Raw genomic sequence first — 16,099 nt, 5'->3', positions numbered from 1 at the left:
ACGCCCTAATCATCACTCACAGGGTCCAACGCTCTATTTAGTAAGAGCGTATTCGAATTTCAGTTTTTTCGGTTTTTCCTTAAACTCACGATGAGTTAGAGTTGAATAATAACCGAATGCGAGCTGACTGAGATTCGATCATTTATAATTTTGATTTTATTGTATTATTTTTTAGAGCATATTGTAAGGATTTTATCTTGTACATTCATTTTGTAAGAATCTCAGTTGGCGAGCCAACGGTCCGAGAATCGAATCATTCGAATCGATTTAATGCTTGTCCAAAGGAAAGTAAACCTAAGATCTCGCGGTTCCGGTTCACATAGGGATTCAATTGACATGGTTTGATGAACTGTAACGTGAGATTGTGAACCAATTCCTCGACAGATAGGTCTACTTCTCTCTCGGCTTCTCAACCGACATCGTTTAATTCATCGAATTTACGGTATCAAAACGTGTGAGCCGAGCACAGCCTAATTCACGCAGTAAATAATTAAAACATGCAAGCCTAGCAAATCAGAGTACTGAAAGGGCGTGCGGGATATAGACCCGCACGTAACGTGAACCCCCGAACTTGGACTTTTCGGTTCTGCACAGATCAATACCTTAGCAAAACTAGATGTTTCACACCCCTAGACTCGGGTAACTTATCGACCCTTGACCTTTGGATTGTAAAATGATAAGTGGCGACTCATTCTCACGCGTGTCCGTCATGCATCCCCGGAAAGGTGGACACTCCCAAGCCATGCGATCCAAAAGCGCTCATGCGGACCGCGACGAGAGTCCACATTCGGGTCCGTACACCTACAACAAGTAAAGTTCATGTACTTAAAATTAGTAGACTACTCAAGGCCTATTCTATTATAATCATAGTCTAATTAGAAAAATTGAGAATTCAATTTAAGATTAACGCGAAGAAATATTAGCTTTCTTACCATATGAAATATTAATTAGTACATTTTTAGAAAAATTTGAATCATTTAGTATCAATCGAGAGTTCACAAGTATTACATATAAATAGTTTTATCATTAATTTCAATTATACTCTATTTATTGATTATTACACAAATTATCACGGTAAAGCAAAATAAATTAATAGAAAGATTTTTAGATTCGCGACTTGGCGCGGAAAATACTCAAGTAAAAGTGCAAGGACCTTTCCCAGATAAGCCAGCTCGGCTAGCAAATCAGAATTCTAAATTGGGAATATATATATATATATATATATATATATATATAATAATTTATTAACAAGCGAGACAGCCTTATTTATACGTACTGTCAAATATTCATGCATGCATGCAACTGCAAGTTTTCCAAGAAATTGGAAAAATTGCAATTTTTATTAGAATTCATAATCAAGGACGATCCCTTAATATAGCATCTGCATGGCCTTGTACGAGCTTCCAAGCGAAGCGCACGTGCCTCTCCTGGACGAGGGTCGCGCCTACCGCGAACCTTATCGCGTACACCCCACCTACCACTGCATGCGTCATGAAAACCCGACCCGTCCCATTGATCTCTTCGAGCAACCTCTTATTCACATCGTTTATATTAGCAGTAGTAGTTACTGGTTCTTCGACTGTGTGCCCATCTTTAATATTATCATTATCAATGGAGGCATCACCAGATAAGTACCCGGTCGACAGTACTTGCTTGCCGAGTGCAGATGGTGAGATTCGGAAGCAGACTAGAGCGAAGTTCCTCTTGCACACGACCTCAAAGCGGTCATCCTCCCCCACTAGCTCCTCGAAGAGCTTTGCAAGCCTCACATGGCTCAGGATGTATTTCCTGAGGTTGGCCACGCCGTGGCTCCGCAGGACGAGCCACAGCTTGAGAGCCCTGAACCTCCTGCTAAGGGAAATCTGCCAGTCTTTGTAGTCGATGACCTTCTTCGACTCGGCGGGCTTGTTTCTGAGGCACTCAGCCTGAGATGACAGGGCCTGCCTGAGGGCAGCTGAGTCTTTGACCCAGAGGCAGCAGCAGTCTAGCCCAGTGAGGAGCCACTTGTGGGCATTGAAGCTAAACGAGTTCGCCAACTCAACCCCATCGATTAGACCCCTGTACTCTGGGCATATGCACGCTGCACCGGCGTATGCAGCATCAACGTGGACCCACACATTGTGCTCCTCTGCAACCCTGCACAGCTCCTTGACCGGGTCGACGGCAGAGGTCGCGGTTGTCCCGATGGTTGCACAAAGGTACAGCGGCACAAGCCCCTCTTTAATATCCCTCGCAATAGCCTGCTTCAAAGAGCTCGGGCACATCCCGAACTCCGTCACCTTGGTTGTGTTGATCGCTCTAATATTTTGTGCGTTTATGCCCACAACTTGCGCAGCCTTTTTGAAGGAGCAATGCGTTTGGTCCGAACAATAAACAACCAACTTGGTGATGTTTTCCTCCCCAATCTCTCGCAGCACTTTGTCTCGAGCCGCGGCTAGGGTGCAAATGATGGCCTCGCAGGTGTTTCCATGAATGACACCTCCACCGCCTCCGGAGAACAAGAACGGCCTTGGGAGTTTCAGCATTTCCCCGAGCCACTCCATCACGAGGCTCTCGAGCTCGGTGGCTGCTGGGGACGAGACCCAGCTGAAGCCGACCACGCCGAAACCGCTGCACAGTATCTCCCCCAAAATGCCCGCGGTGCTGGCATTACTCTGGTAGTAGCCGAAGAAGTTCGGGCTCTGCCAGTGAGTCAATCCGGGAACAATGTGCTTGCGAATATCGTCGACAATTGTCTCAAGTGGCTCGGGCATGTATGGGGGGGAACTAGGTAGGGCATCCGAGAGGTGGCCTGGTTCGACCTGACTACATACCGGATGGTCCTCGATGGTCTTGTAGTAATCAGCAAGGAAGTCAATGATCATGTGGCCTTGGCGCCTGAACTCGTCTGGGTCGAGTGGGTTCGTGCAGTTGCTCTCAAGTGCCTCCTCAGATTTCAAGCTACCCATGTTGGCGAATTTTCGCGTTCTGGTTTTGGGAGTGAATTATAGTTCTGCGTAAGCAACTCGGTAATTGAGAAAGTGATAAGGAGCTGCAGGAGGATTGCTATACTAATATTCAGCAGTTGGTAATTGGATATATATAACTGGCGGAATGGGGAAGGAAGTGGTAGCTGGCCTTCTTCGTTAGTTAGTTTGTTTGTTTGTTTGTTTTTTTTATTACGAAAGAGACCCATAACTTAATACAATGAAATATAAATTTTAATATCTGATGAAGGAGTATGGGTAGTCTTACTGAGATATTTGTTTGCCAGTACTATGCACGGATTTTCCGCTAGAGTGGTTATTTTTAGGGAAATTTTTATAATTTGACATCATATATTCTTAAATTGAAAAAATTCAAATATTAATGCGTATAATAACAAATTAAGAATATCTCAAAGTGAATTATAATACCTAATCTGGCCAAACAAAATGATATTACATAAAACATATTGCATAACTCTAAAAAATTGTAATAGATCATTTTCATGTATTTTCCAACAAAAAAATGGAAATCACCAATTATAATAAAAATTATGCTTGCAAATTCGAACTTATAAAATTTTTTAGATAGATTTATCTTTTATGATTTCAAAAGTAGACAATATTTGAACACGCTTATTGCATATCAATAGATTTTTCTTTTAATTACTAATTACATAGAAAATTTTTCTACGGATATGTAACTTTTAGAAATTGAATTTTTTTTTCTAAATCAATTTCGAGAAACTCTTGTTTATGTTTTTCAAAATCAAGAATATACTTACATATTAAAATTATTAAGCATTTAATAATTTATATGCATATACTAATTTAATCCTAATGGCATATACATTTACAATTGTGCCACTATTTATTATATCGTATTTAGCTTTATATATATAGAGAGAGAGATATTAGATGACATTTCAAACACTATGAAATTATTACATTTTTTTTGTGACCCTATTTATTGTCATGTAGTCGAGTTTATATATATATATATATATATATAGAGAGAGAGAGAGAGAGAGAAGAGAGAGATGGTATTGGGTCATGTAAATATGTTTGACAGACAAGTGCGTAAAGATGTAAGCATATATCATGACTTCGTGTCACAATAACCCCGCGTGACAACCGTGTACATGCATGGAGCCCGCGTATAGCCCCATCTAACGGCTCTCAAATGGGAATAAGTATAACGCGGAGTCATGCTAGAATTTCCTAAGCATATAATAAGAGTATCAAAATGTGCCACAGTAAGCCGAACAACAGGTCAGTTTTTTTCCCATTTGTTCTTGGTTATAACAGCAAGGTTTATAATACACTTTTAAGGAAAAAAAATAACATCTAGAGATACATGATCATAAGCAAAATTTCTAATAATTACTTTTAGAAGCATAATATTCAATTGTTTTTATATTTAATTTTATTCACCGCTAATATTTTCTCTCATATGCAAATAATACAATTGCTTCTAAGTCTAATCTCATTTGCCACTACTATATCAAGGTTTATTTGCACAATAATTAAAATGCCTAATCAATTATATATATAAAAGCTAATGCGCAAAACGTAGGACTTTCATTGACTAACCCCTTAGCTCATTAATTATTTTTCGTTCTTCTAATATTTTCATTCTCATTTTAGGGGTTCCATTATTTTTTCTTTTGTGGAGGTTTCTATGTTTTTGCATCCCAACTCCTCCAACCTAAAACTCTTCGGTGCTTAATTATTTTCATAGAAAACTACGAAAAATATTAATGGATAAACGAAGAATGAATAATCAAGAGACAGAGAGAGGAAAGGGAAATTAAAAAAAAAAAGGAGAGATAGAGAGGGAGGGGATTGTTGCAGATCCCATGTGAGGAGAAATTTTTCACTTCTCTAATTTTTCATGTATGAATTTAAACATATTAACTTCTTAAATGGTTATTTAATATTTTTAGGGATTGATTTTATTTTATAATTAATTAGAATGAAGTTAACTTGTGGGTGAAGTCATGCAATAGAGAGCTAAAGACTTGACATGTGGCGCCATTTTACTCTTCATAGGATGACACTTAGCACAATCCTGTTGAACCTACATTTTCGTTTTACTATTATATATTATATATCGATTCCTTATTTAAAGTCCAAGATTCAAGTCTAATTAAAATGTCGTGGAATGCTAAATCTCATATAGAAGTACATCTAGACTTTCTCCATAGGGAGATGGCCTTGTTTCGACCGTCTCGGGAACGAACTAGCATGAGTTTGAAATTAAAAAAATCCAGACTGTTGAAAAGACAATTTTCACCCAAAAAAATAAGATTTACTCGATATGGATGGGAATAAATGCATATATGCGAAAATATTGACTAAATATTACTATTTCACTTGATTTAAGAAGAAATCAAGCATATATCTATATGTGGCTCATTATATCGCTGCAATTTGTCAAGCTCGTGTCGAATAATTGTCTTTATATAAAAGGGAGATTGTGTTGAGGGATCGAAGCCGGTCTCACCATTCTAAGGACAGAAGATATCCGAATTCATGGAAAGGAGTGTCGGTGAATTTTACTCATGGAAGCATACCACTTCGACTTGGCTCATAAGTCAAACGCGCTTAAAATAACAACATTCAAGCCGATTTCTTTTTCTTTCTTTCTTTCTTTTTTTTTTTTGTGAATAAGCCGAACATTTCTTTTACCCATTTTAGCTCGAGCGGTCCTTAGGCTTGTTATATATATATTTGAATTTATGTTGAGTGTGAAAAAAAAAAATCCGTACTGTACGGTATTATTTTTCCTATACAATAACAACCCTACACAATATTGGTGAGAAAAGTTCAAACTGGCCTTCCTTTTATGATGGAAGCGGCAAACCGTAAGCAATCAACATGCGCCTATATGGCTATAACGAACTATATATCTATATTTTCCTGAATAGACAATATATCGAACTACGCCTTCTAACGTTTGTGTCCGCTTTCCTATATGGCAATAACGAACTATATATCTATATTTTCCTGAATAGACAATATATCGAACTACGCCTTCTAACGTTTGTGTCTGCTTTCCGATATGGCTATAACGAACTATATATCCATATTTTCCTGAATAGACAATATATCGAACTAGGCCTTCTAACGTTTGTGCCCGCTTTCTTGTTATTATGTTCGAATTCATTGAAGAGGCTATAATGACCACACGTTGCACGTAAGAGCGGGTATTGAGGAATAAAATGAGATAAAAATCTCACATCGGAAAAAAAATTCATGAGTTAATATATGGCTTGGATACCATCACTTATAAGCTAATCCAATGAAAATTCAATAATTATAACTACGGTATGGGGCTTGATGATGTCAAATAATTATTTTTTTTATGGATGAACTTTATTTACAAGGTAAAATGTTAAACTTATTAGAAATATCTCGTGATTTTATAGTCATAATGAAGCCGAAGTTCAAACAAGAAGCAGTGTGACCTCACTAAGGACATCTTGTGGTCCCTAATCTAGCATTCTTATTAGCAATCAATGCCCATTTTGTACGCTGGTTTTATTTGTGTGCTGCCATCTGTTTTTTTGGACAGTCCCTCGTACGCTACAGTTATTAAAGCATCAATAGTTCATCCACCAGACAGGAGGTTGCCGATAATATCAATGAGCAGTTGCAATGTGCAACGATGAACTGGCAAGGTACATAGTAGACATGGAGTATCAATAGCCGCCATTAATGTGTCAATTAATACTCTTAAAATGTATTGTTATATATAAGATATTAATTGTTTGCAATGCGATGCACGGATTTTCTGCTAGAATGGTTATTTTTAGGGGAACTTTTATAATTTGACATCATATATTCTTAAATTGAAAAAATTCAAATATTAGTGCATATAATAACAAATTAAGAATATCTCAAAGTGAATTATAATACCTAATATGGACAAACAAAATGATATTACTTAAAAAAACATATTGCATAACTCTAAAAAATTGTAATAGATAATTTTCATGCTTTTGCAACAAAAAATGTAAATAATCTATTATAATTATAATTATGCTTGCAAATTCATACTTTTAAATTTTTTTACATAGATTTATATTTTACGATTTCAAAAGTAGTCAATATTTGAGCACGCTTCTGCATATCTAGTTACTAATTATGCAGAAATTTTTTTTACAAATATGTAACTTTTAGAAATTGAATTCTTTTCTAAATCAATTCCAATAAACTCTTGTTTTTGTTTTTCAAAATCAAGAATGTACTTGCATATTAAAATTATTAAGCATTTAATAATTTATATGCATATAGTAATTTAATCCTAATGGTATATACATTTACAATTGCGCCACTATTTATTATATCGTGTTCAGTTTTATATATATAGACAGATAGGTATTAGATGACCTTTCAAACCCTATGAAATTATTACATTTACTTTTGTGACCCTATTTATTGTTATGTAGTCGGGTTTATATATATATATATATAGATGGTATTGGGTCATGTAAAAATGTTTGAGAGACATATACACAAAGATGTAAGCATATATCATGACTTCGTGTCACGGTAGCTCCGAGTGAAAACCGTTTATGTGCGTAGGGCCCGCATACAACCCATCCAACGGTTCTCACACGGGTATAAGTATGACGTAGCATCATGATATAATTTCCCAAGCATATAATAATAATAATAATAATAAAAGTATCAAAATGTGCCACAGTAAGCCAAACAACATGTCAGCTTTTTTTTGCCCCTTTCTTCTTGGTTATAACAGCAAGGTTTATAATACACTACAAAAGAAAAAAATAACATCTAGAGATACATGATCATAAGCAAAATGAAATTTTGCTTCTTATAATTGCTTTTAGAAGCATAATATTCAATTGTTCTTATATTTAATCTTATTCACCGCTAATATTTTCTCTCAGATGAAAATAATATTATTGCGTCTAAGTCTCATCTCATTTGCGACTAATATATCAAGGTTTATTTGCAAAGTAATTAAAATGCCTAATCAATTATAATATATAAAAACTGAAGCGCAAAACGTAGGACCTTCATTGACTATCCCTTAGCTCATTAATTATTTTTCGTTCTTCTAATCTTTTCATTCCCATTTTAGTGGTTCCATTTTTTTTTCTTTTGTGGAAGGTTCTATGTTTTTGCATCACAACTCCTCCAACCTAAAACTCTTTGGTGCTTAATTATTTTCATGGAAAACTACGAAAAATATTAATGGATAAACTAATAATGAATAATCGAGACACAAGGAGAGGAAATTATAGAAAAAAAAAAGAGATAGAGAGGGAGGGGATTGTTACATATTCCATGCAAGGAGAAATTTTCCACCTCTCTAATTTTTCGCATATGAATTTAAACATATTAACTTCTTAAATGGTTAATTAATATTTTTAGGGACTGATTTTATTTTATAATTAATTAGAATGAAACTTCCTTGTGGGTGAAGCCATGCAATAGAGAGCTAAAGACTTGACGCGTTCCGCCATTTTACTCTTCCTAGGATGACACATGGCACAATCATGTTGAACCCACATTTTCGTTTTGCTATTATATATTATATATAGATTCCCTATTTAAAGTCCAAAATTCAAGTCTGATTAAAAGTGTCGTGGAATTCTAAATCTCATATAGAAGTACATCTAGACTTTCTCCATAGGGAGATGGCCTTGTTTCGATGGTCTCGGTAACGAACTAGCATGAGTTTGAAATTAAGAAAATCTAGACGGTTAAAAAGACGATTTTCATCCAAAAAAAAAATTTACTTGATATTCATGGGAATAAATGCATATATGAGAAAATATTGACTAAGTATTACTAATTCACTTGATTTAGTAACACTCAATAAGAATATTAAAAACGAAAAATCGATACCAGTGTGAATCGGTTCAAACAGTTTGACACTTATTCCCTTTAAGTAAGGTCTTAAGTTCGAGTATTGTGGATGAAAAAAATTCATACTAGAAGATCTTTACTCCTTAGTAGGTCGATTCGGCTCGATTGAATTAGTCGGACCTCAATTGGGCTTCCAAATACCTGAATTCAGACTAAAAAAATGAAAAATCAATCTACCGTGATATCACATATGCTCGCTTTTACGCATTCTAATTGAATGTTATTTATCCACAATAAATAAATGATGCTCAATGAATTTTCTCCCATGCATGTCTACCCAGCTTTCTTTCCACATTTATGATTTCTGACGCGTGAAACGGGGAGTCACGGTGACACTGTGTTATCGAAGAAGCTCTGATTTGCAAAATATCTGATTCAATCTTGTGTGTCTAATTATTAAAAGGAGAAAAAAAAAAAAGCGGAGTCTTGTGACGTGTCTAGTTATGATACTTGCATGCAAGGACGTACGGAGCCACATGGTTTTGGGTGGTGGCGGTGGGTGAGTTCTGAAAAGAGTGTATAATGCAATAATTGCACGTTCTCGTCTGATAATTAAAAATTTTAAATTTGACATTCAGTGGGACTATTTGAATTTCATTATTAATAGCTATTAGGATTAATTATATTTTTTTATACTACATTCACAAGCCTCTTGTAACGAAAAAATACAAATCCTTTAGAATAAAGAAGAAATATTAAAATCAGTATAAATTCAATGAAAATTTAATAACGACCAAACATGTCACCCAACAAACATCACATATTTATAGCCAAATGACTCCGAGCCTTTCCAGACCGAGGAACTCTCAGTACAAACACCATTGTGAATAGCAAAACACAAGGGCCATCGGGCTATGTCAGGCGTTGACAACGATAAAGACTCGAGCAACCAACGATTTTTATTCTTCAAATTAGGGGAGGTGATCATAGAAGTCTCTGGAATGAGTCTTGATCAATACTTATTAAAAAGCCGCCGACTTTGTCCGAGTCGAGATATGTAATTATGGAGAAATTTTTTTTATAGATATGTAACTTTTAGAAATTGAATTTTTTTCTAAATCAATTTCAATAAACTTTTGTTTTCTTTTCATAATAAAAAATGTACTTGCATATTAAAATTATTAAGTATTTAATAATTTATATGCATATAGTAATTTAATCCTAATAGTATATACATTTACAATTGCGTCACTATTTATTATACCGTGTTCAGTTTTATATATATAGATAGATAGATATTAGATGACCCTTTAAACCCTGTGAAATTATTATATTTAGTTTTTAGACGACATTTCCAAGTCGAGGCCGATCAGCTGGAGAATCCGATGGAAAGCAAAGGCCGCCACTATGGAAGGAGTGGCAACAAACACACACCACGAAATACCTTTCTCGGCCATTGGCTAAAGATCAAGTGAAGGCTCCATCCTTGCCTGCATATGCGCATGTGAGTTCTTTCGGTCTCCATTAGTTCTTCGGGACCCACATTTTCGGAAACTCGCAGGTGAATAGTATGTGATCTCCAATTATCCTCATCCAACTTTCCAGCTAGCAATTCTCCAGGGTGGCCATATGTTTGACCTTGTGTTCATTTTTCTTCGGTTGATTAATGATGACCTTTTGCGCATTCAATCAAGGGGCAGACAGCATTCCAATATTAAACCACAATTGAGTTTCTCTTTTCCATCCCCGGTCGATGAGAGGATAAGCTAAGGTCATGAGTCTCATCTGCTTCTGCCAAGTATATGAGCAAATTAAATGCTAAATTCCACAATTTTTTTCAGTGGTAAATTCCACAAATTTAGATCCTTCGAACTCAATCTTTTCTTTCTTTGGTACTGTAAATTTTCATTGGCCTATACAAATTCGGACCAATTTACAAGCCAAGAACTTTACTTGAGCTGTTAGACGGTGCAATACTAGTCTCATATATCCAGTTATTTCTTTCTCTTAACACGCGTCGTCATACAACACTATATGGTCTTCTTCTTCTTTTTTAATACTTTGCTCACATGTGTTGTGTATGCATTTAAATACCTATCCTCAACAACTCAGTGAAACACAAGATGCATTAAGAGTTCAGTAGTATGAAACAATATTTAGAAACCACAATAGCATCTGCAATGATGCGGATCACCGAGACACTGTTCTCAAATAAACTACCACGTGTATGATTCATGTCACATGATACTGTGAAATTCTCATTGCCGAGACAAATTCTCACTTCTCATACAATAAACCTCTAGAATTATTTGAATTCCTAGGCAATAGAATATGCCTCTTTCCGAAAGGATAATTGACTGAGAAACAGCTATGCTAGAATAGAGTTATCTCTTGTATTGAGAATGGAGGTAGAAGCTGATTCTTTAGCAAGAGTAGAGGCACATTTGTGGCTCTCTGATTATTAAGGAAGTTCTTCATGGAGGAGGCCTGGAATGGAAGGTGGCACTTAACAAAACCGGGAACAGTAAAATAGACTATCTAGCCAGGAGTCACAAAGAGCCAAGGACCAAGAGAGACCATGGCTTACCTTCTCAGGCCTCGTCTCCACCTTGAAACGAATCAAACCTAGACAAAGTACAAGGACTGCAGATAGAGATGCAAACAGCACGAGGGTAGGATTTCTTGCAACCCATGTTCCGTATCCCCTGTCCATATTTTTATGGAAGTCAAGATCATTCTGTCGAAAGCATTACTTCCTATAATCAAAGGCGTAGAGAGTAACCTGTAAAACTTTGACAGGTATCCTTGAACAATTGAAAGTTGAACTCCATTTCTGATGTGAGGAGCTTCCTCAAGCATCTGAAAATGAATCAAAGTCTTGAGGAATTCAATGAAAGAGACCTCCAGTTAGAAGAATGGAAGATTAAACATGGAAGGCAACAAACAAATTGTGAAGATTACGGAGCAATAAACAAAATTCAGAATTAAAATAAACCTGACAATAAATTCAGAAGCTCAGAAACCATGAATCTTGATCTGGTCCTTTCTCCCGTGCAACCATTTACTTATTTCTGGGTTGCGGCCCTTCCCATTGATCGACATATCTTCTAATTTCATCAATAGCTATGTCTCTGGTCAGATCTCAGCAGAGGAGTCTAGAAAGATTCGGAGACAAGAGATGAGGCAAAATCTTACCGGTAAAGAGAGATTCAAGGAGAGTCGGAGCCGGAGAGTTGGAGACGAAAGGCGAGCGACGGAGAGGAACTGCAGGGAGAGGGAGTACAGAGTCGATTTAGGGTTGAAGAGGCTGAGACGAAAGCTGAGCTTCACCTTCTTCCTTCATGTCTTACCGATCCGATTGATACTGAGGGTAACTTTACCTTTTTCTTCTTTTTTTTTAAGTAATTACCATCCGGTTCCGAATTCCGGTTTTGGATACCCCATAGGCTGGAACCGGAACCGGAACCGGATTTCACCGGTTCCTTATTTTGATACCCGGACCCTACCCTATTTTCAATATGAGCTACCCGGACCCTACCCTACTGGATAGGTTCTGACCGGTTCCGGGTATACCCGGTATCCATGCAGACCCCTACAACTCACCACGAGTTGGTCAGCTTCCCTTTTCCACAATCAGGCAAAGGGAGAGCCAATATGAAGGGCATCCTTGGCAACATCTTTGGCCTAGAGTAGGATTTCACACTAGGCATAAAATCCACTCTAACACCATGTCCCATTTTCATTGAGTCCACATAGATATAAATCCATCTCGAGCTATTAGGTGATGGATCCCCAAATATCATATACACCTGATTATTTTTCTTTATTTGGCTGGTGGGAAAACGCAGGTTAATATCGTTGGGTCGACATTAATTCAACCCACTATTGACTAGAATTAGTTGAGCTACAAAATGGCCCATAGCGAACGAGTACGTGCATGTAAGATATCAATACTAACACATGAGTAAAAATAATATCCACGCGTTGAGTATCAATATCAATATATTAATGGTGTTTATAACAAAATATATAATCGAATATACACACACACACATATGTATAGTGAACAGCTTGCACGAAAAGACATAACAAAACCATACCAATAAAAGCACTAAATAGGGTCATACCGAGTTGAACAATGGGTCGCACTATTTTGTTCAGTGAGAGTACTATTTTATATTCTCATCTTATTGGCTAGTTCCTCTCCAAGTATTTAACATGTATACTAGTATAAGAGGATTGAATATTCAATGAGTTTTACTCATCAATTCTAAATGAATAATAATCATCAAAATACGTGTAACTGAGAATATGTGGATAACTTTTGTTTCATGCATAATCTCAAGTTTTTGATCAATGCCCTAATTTCCCAAATTCTAAAAACTCAATAGGTAAGGTGGCAGGACCACCAGACTCATGAAATAGCATAGAAACAAACGAGGGAATAGGAATATAAGTGGGGGTGATATTTGAAGAAGAGGGAATAGACATACCAGTAGCAAGCGTGGGGCCAGAAGAGGACCGACTAGCATCCACTGAGATAGGCGTCCTGTCATGAAAGGGAAGGAACGCTTATCGAAAACAAATTGAAAGGATAGCAAAATGCGATCAGTAGAAGGATTCAGACACCGATATCCCTGATAATGGTAAGGATATCCAAGGAAGACATAGGATTGAGACCGAGGTTCTAAATTATGGCTTGTGTAAGGTCGTAATTATGGATATTGGAGACATCCAAACACCTGTAAGTTAGGGTAATCAAGTGGACTACCATGAAGTACCTCATAAGGAGATTTGAAACCAAAGGATTTTGTAGGTAACCTGTTAATAAGGTACACTATTGTTTCAAAGGCAAAATCCCAAAATTTCAATGGAATGGAAGAGTGAGAAAGTAATGTGAGCCCATGTCAACGATATGACGGTGTTTGTATTCAGCAAAGCCGTTTTGTTGAGAATCATGAGGGCATAAGATACGATGGAAGATACCATAGTTCTGTAGTTCAAATTAGAAATCTGCAGAGAGAAACTCTTTTACACCATCTGATTGAAAATACTTGATTCGACGTCCATGGAGATTCTCAATTTGAAGATGAAATGCTTGAAAAACACTAAGTACAACAGATCGAGATTTGATAACATAAAACCATGAGTATTTACTATAATCATCAAGAAAGTGAATAAATAATGATGACCATTATGAGAAGTGATTGGTGTAGGACCCTAGATGTCGGTATGAACAAGCTCACAAGGAGAGGTGCTTTTGTGAAATGTAGGTGGAAAATAGTTATTTATTATTTTTCCTTCTTGACAAGCTGAACAAATATGACCAACGTGATCATTATTAAGAGAACATGAAGTACTTAATGCACGACGAACAATAGGAAAAGATGAGTGACCAAGGCGTTGATGCCCTAAGAGACTGGACTCGGACACAGAGAGATGAGCCTGAAGACAGTCGATGTGCCTGCCTCTCGAGTGGAAACAGTATAGTCCATCTTTAGCTGGCCCATGCATAAGCTCCTGGCACGTATGACGATCCTTCATAATGAAACAATCAATGTGAAGCTCAAAGAAACAAGTATTGTCTTTGGTGAATTTAGATATAGAAATAAGATTTTTGGAAATATGTGGAGCATAAAGAATGTGATTCAAGTGTAAAGGACGCCGAGAGAGTTTAAAGGTGGAGGAACCAAAAGCAAGAATCGGAAGTGATTTACCATCACCCACGAAGTTGCAATCTGAGTTTAAGTTATCATCATGAAGATTGAGGTTGGACAGGTCGGATGTGACATTGTGTGTTGCCCCTGAGTCCATGTACCAGTCTGGATTATGAAGTCTCGAAGAAGCACCATGGGTCAGATGAGCCTGTGCCCCAAAATACTAACAAAATGGAGATGATGTGGTTCAGATTGCAGCCCAACATGTATTCGAATTTTTTGGACTAGACACACATTCTAGAAGACTCTGGCACTAGAATTTAACTTAATTAGATATTAAATTTCTTATATTGCTATAATATAGTTTCTCTTAATTAAATATTATTTCCTATGTTAGCTTGAGTCAGAAGTCTTATGTTTCCTATTTCAGATTATTTCTTTATTATATTTTAAGAAAGAAATTTATAGGAGAATATATGTCAGTTTCCTATTCTATAGTTAATAGAGATGTTTGTCCTATATATATATATGCTAGGATGAGATCTCAAAATCACCAGTTGAAGAATATTTTTAAATGAAATTGCCTAGAGTGTTTCATCTCTTTTCTTATCTAAACAAGTCCCTTGTTTAGTAGTGAAAACCTCGTTTCTTATCGTTCATTCTTGAGCGTGGCGAATCAACCCGGCTTTTCTTACTCGTGGCGAGTCATCTTATCGAGTGAGTTTTGTTGGTTCTACCCTCCACCCTACTTTCTTACCCAGTTCTGGTTCGTGAGCCCATCATTTGGTATCAGAGCGAAGGTTCTGTTATTGTTGGCCGATTGAAACACATGAGGGAGTGTACACACGAGTGTTTAGTGAGGAATCATTCTGAGAAACACAATGGATGAGGAAAACGTCCATGAGGTTCCGAGGGGACTCACACTCGACCAAGCCCAGTTCCTTGGGTTCCAGTAGGGGCAAGACGAACTTTCTGCGCAGCTCGATAAACTGACCCAAGTTGTTGAGCGAATGGCCTTGGCGCGTGCTGTTCTACCACGAGCACATCGAGTTCCCAGATGGAATGTTCAAGTGGAAGATGAAGCTGACCGGAAGCAAGATTGTCAGAATCGCGATTCTACCTAGAATCGGTCGAGGGTTGTGGAATCGTGAATCGTAAAATCAAATCGTGAATCGTAAGATTCTACCTGTAATTAAAAAAACAACATATACAGATATATACCAAATCTCATGTTAGAAATAGTATAAGCAAATATCAAACGATAAATTTTGTTATTTCCTACTTCGTTCGTCAAAATCTTGGAGTCATCTTTCTCTGCACCTAAAAAAGTCGAAAAAAATTTCAGCCTAAGTCATCTCAAACCAGATGGCAATTAGAAATCGGTTAGAACCCAATTCAAAGTAGTTCGAAAAACTTTACAAGTCCCTATCACTTATAGCCAGAAGACAAGCTTCAAACTTTTCATAAAATAAGAGAACCAATAAGCAATATTGTCGCACAATGAGAGAGATGAGGAGGGAGAGAGAGGGAGCATACAACTTTGGGTTGAAACTAGAATCGGTCCGATTTTACAATTCTGCGATTCGAATCGCGATTCAGCCACAATTCTACCTTCCCGATTCATGCCATGGAATC

General features: G+C 36.9%; 2 protein-coding genes across 4 annotated transcripts; both read right to left on the bottom strand.

Annotated features, from left to right (window-relative positions):
• Positions 1 to 746: 746 nt before the first annotated feature.
• On the bottom strand, positions 747 to 3,131 carry LOC116207166 (tyrosine/DOPA decarboxylase 1-like). Of its 2 annotated transcripts, XR_004156876.1 has the most exons (2): positions 1,277 to 3,131; positions 747 to 801 (listed from the first exon to the last, which is right to left on the bottom strand). XR_004156876.1 is itself a non-coding variant. In XM_031540041.1 (1 exon), exon 1 carries the CDS (start codon positions 2,946 to 2,948, stop codon positions 1,356 to 1,358), a length of 1,593 nt encoding a protein of 530 aa, XP_031395901.1. In that variant the 5' UTR covers positions 2,949 to 3,131; the 3' UTR covers positions 1,005 to 1,355. The 2 variants fall into 2 exon arrangements, 1 of the variants encoding a protein (XP_031395901.1); XM_031540041.1 differs by lacking the exon at positions 747 to 801 and having other exon boundaries at positions 1,005 to 3,131.
• Positions 3,132 to 11,026: 7,895 nt separating this feature from the next.
• On the bottom strand, positions 11,027 to 12,153 carry LOC116208804. Of its 2 annotated transcripts, XR_004157125.1 has the most exons (5): positions 12,003 to 12,153; positions 11,803 to 11,914; positions 11,590 to 11,684; positions 11,395 to 11,512; positions 11,027 to 11,294 (listed from the first exon to the last, which is right to left on the bottom strand). XR_004157125.1 is itself a non-coding variant. In XM_031542365.1 (4 exons), exons 2-4 carry the CDS (start codon positions 11,664 to 11,666, stop codon positions 11,181 to 11,183), a joined length of 309 nt encoding a protein of 102 aa, XP_031398225.1. In that variant the 5' UTR covers positions 11,667 to 11,684; positions 11,803 to 11,932; the 3' UTR covers positions 11,036 to 11,180. The 2 variants fall into 2 exon arrangements, 1 of the variants encoding a protein (XP_031398225.1); XM_031542365.1 differs by lacking the exon at positions 12,003 to 12,153 and having other exon boundaries at positions 11,036 to 11,294; positions 11,803 to 11,932.
• Positions 12,154 to 16,099: the final 3,946 nt, after the last annotated feature.

This window comes from Punica granatum, chromosome 5 (genome assembly GCF_007655135.1).
Source record: "Punica granatum isolate Tunisia-2019 chromosome 5, ASM765513v2, whole genome shotgun sequence".
NCBI lineage: Eukaryota > Viridiplantae > Streptophyta > Magnoliopsida > Myrtales > Lythraceae > Punica > Punica granatum.
The sequence above is the reverse complement of the archived record's forward strand: the minus strand, read 5'-3'. Positions and strand labels throughout refer to the sequence as shown.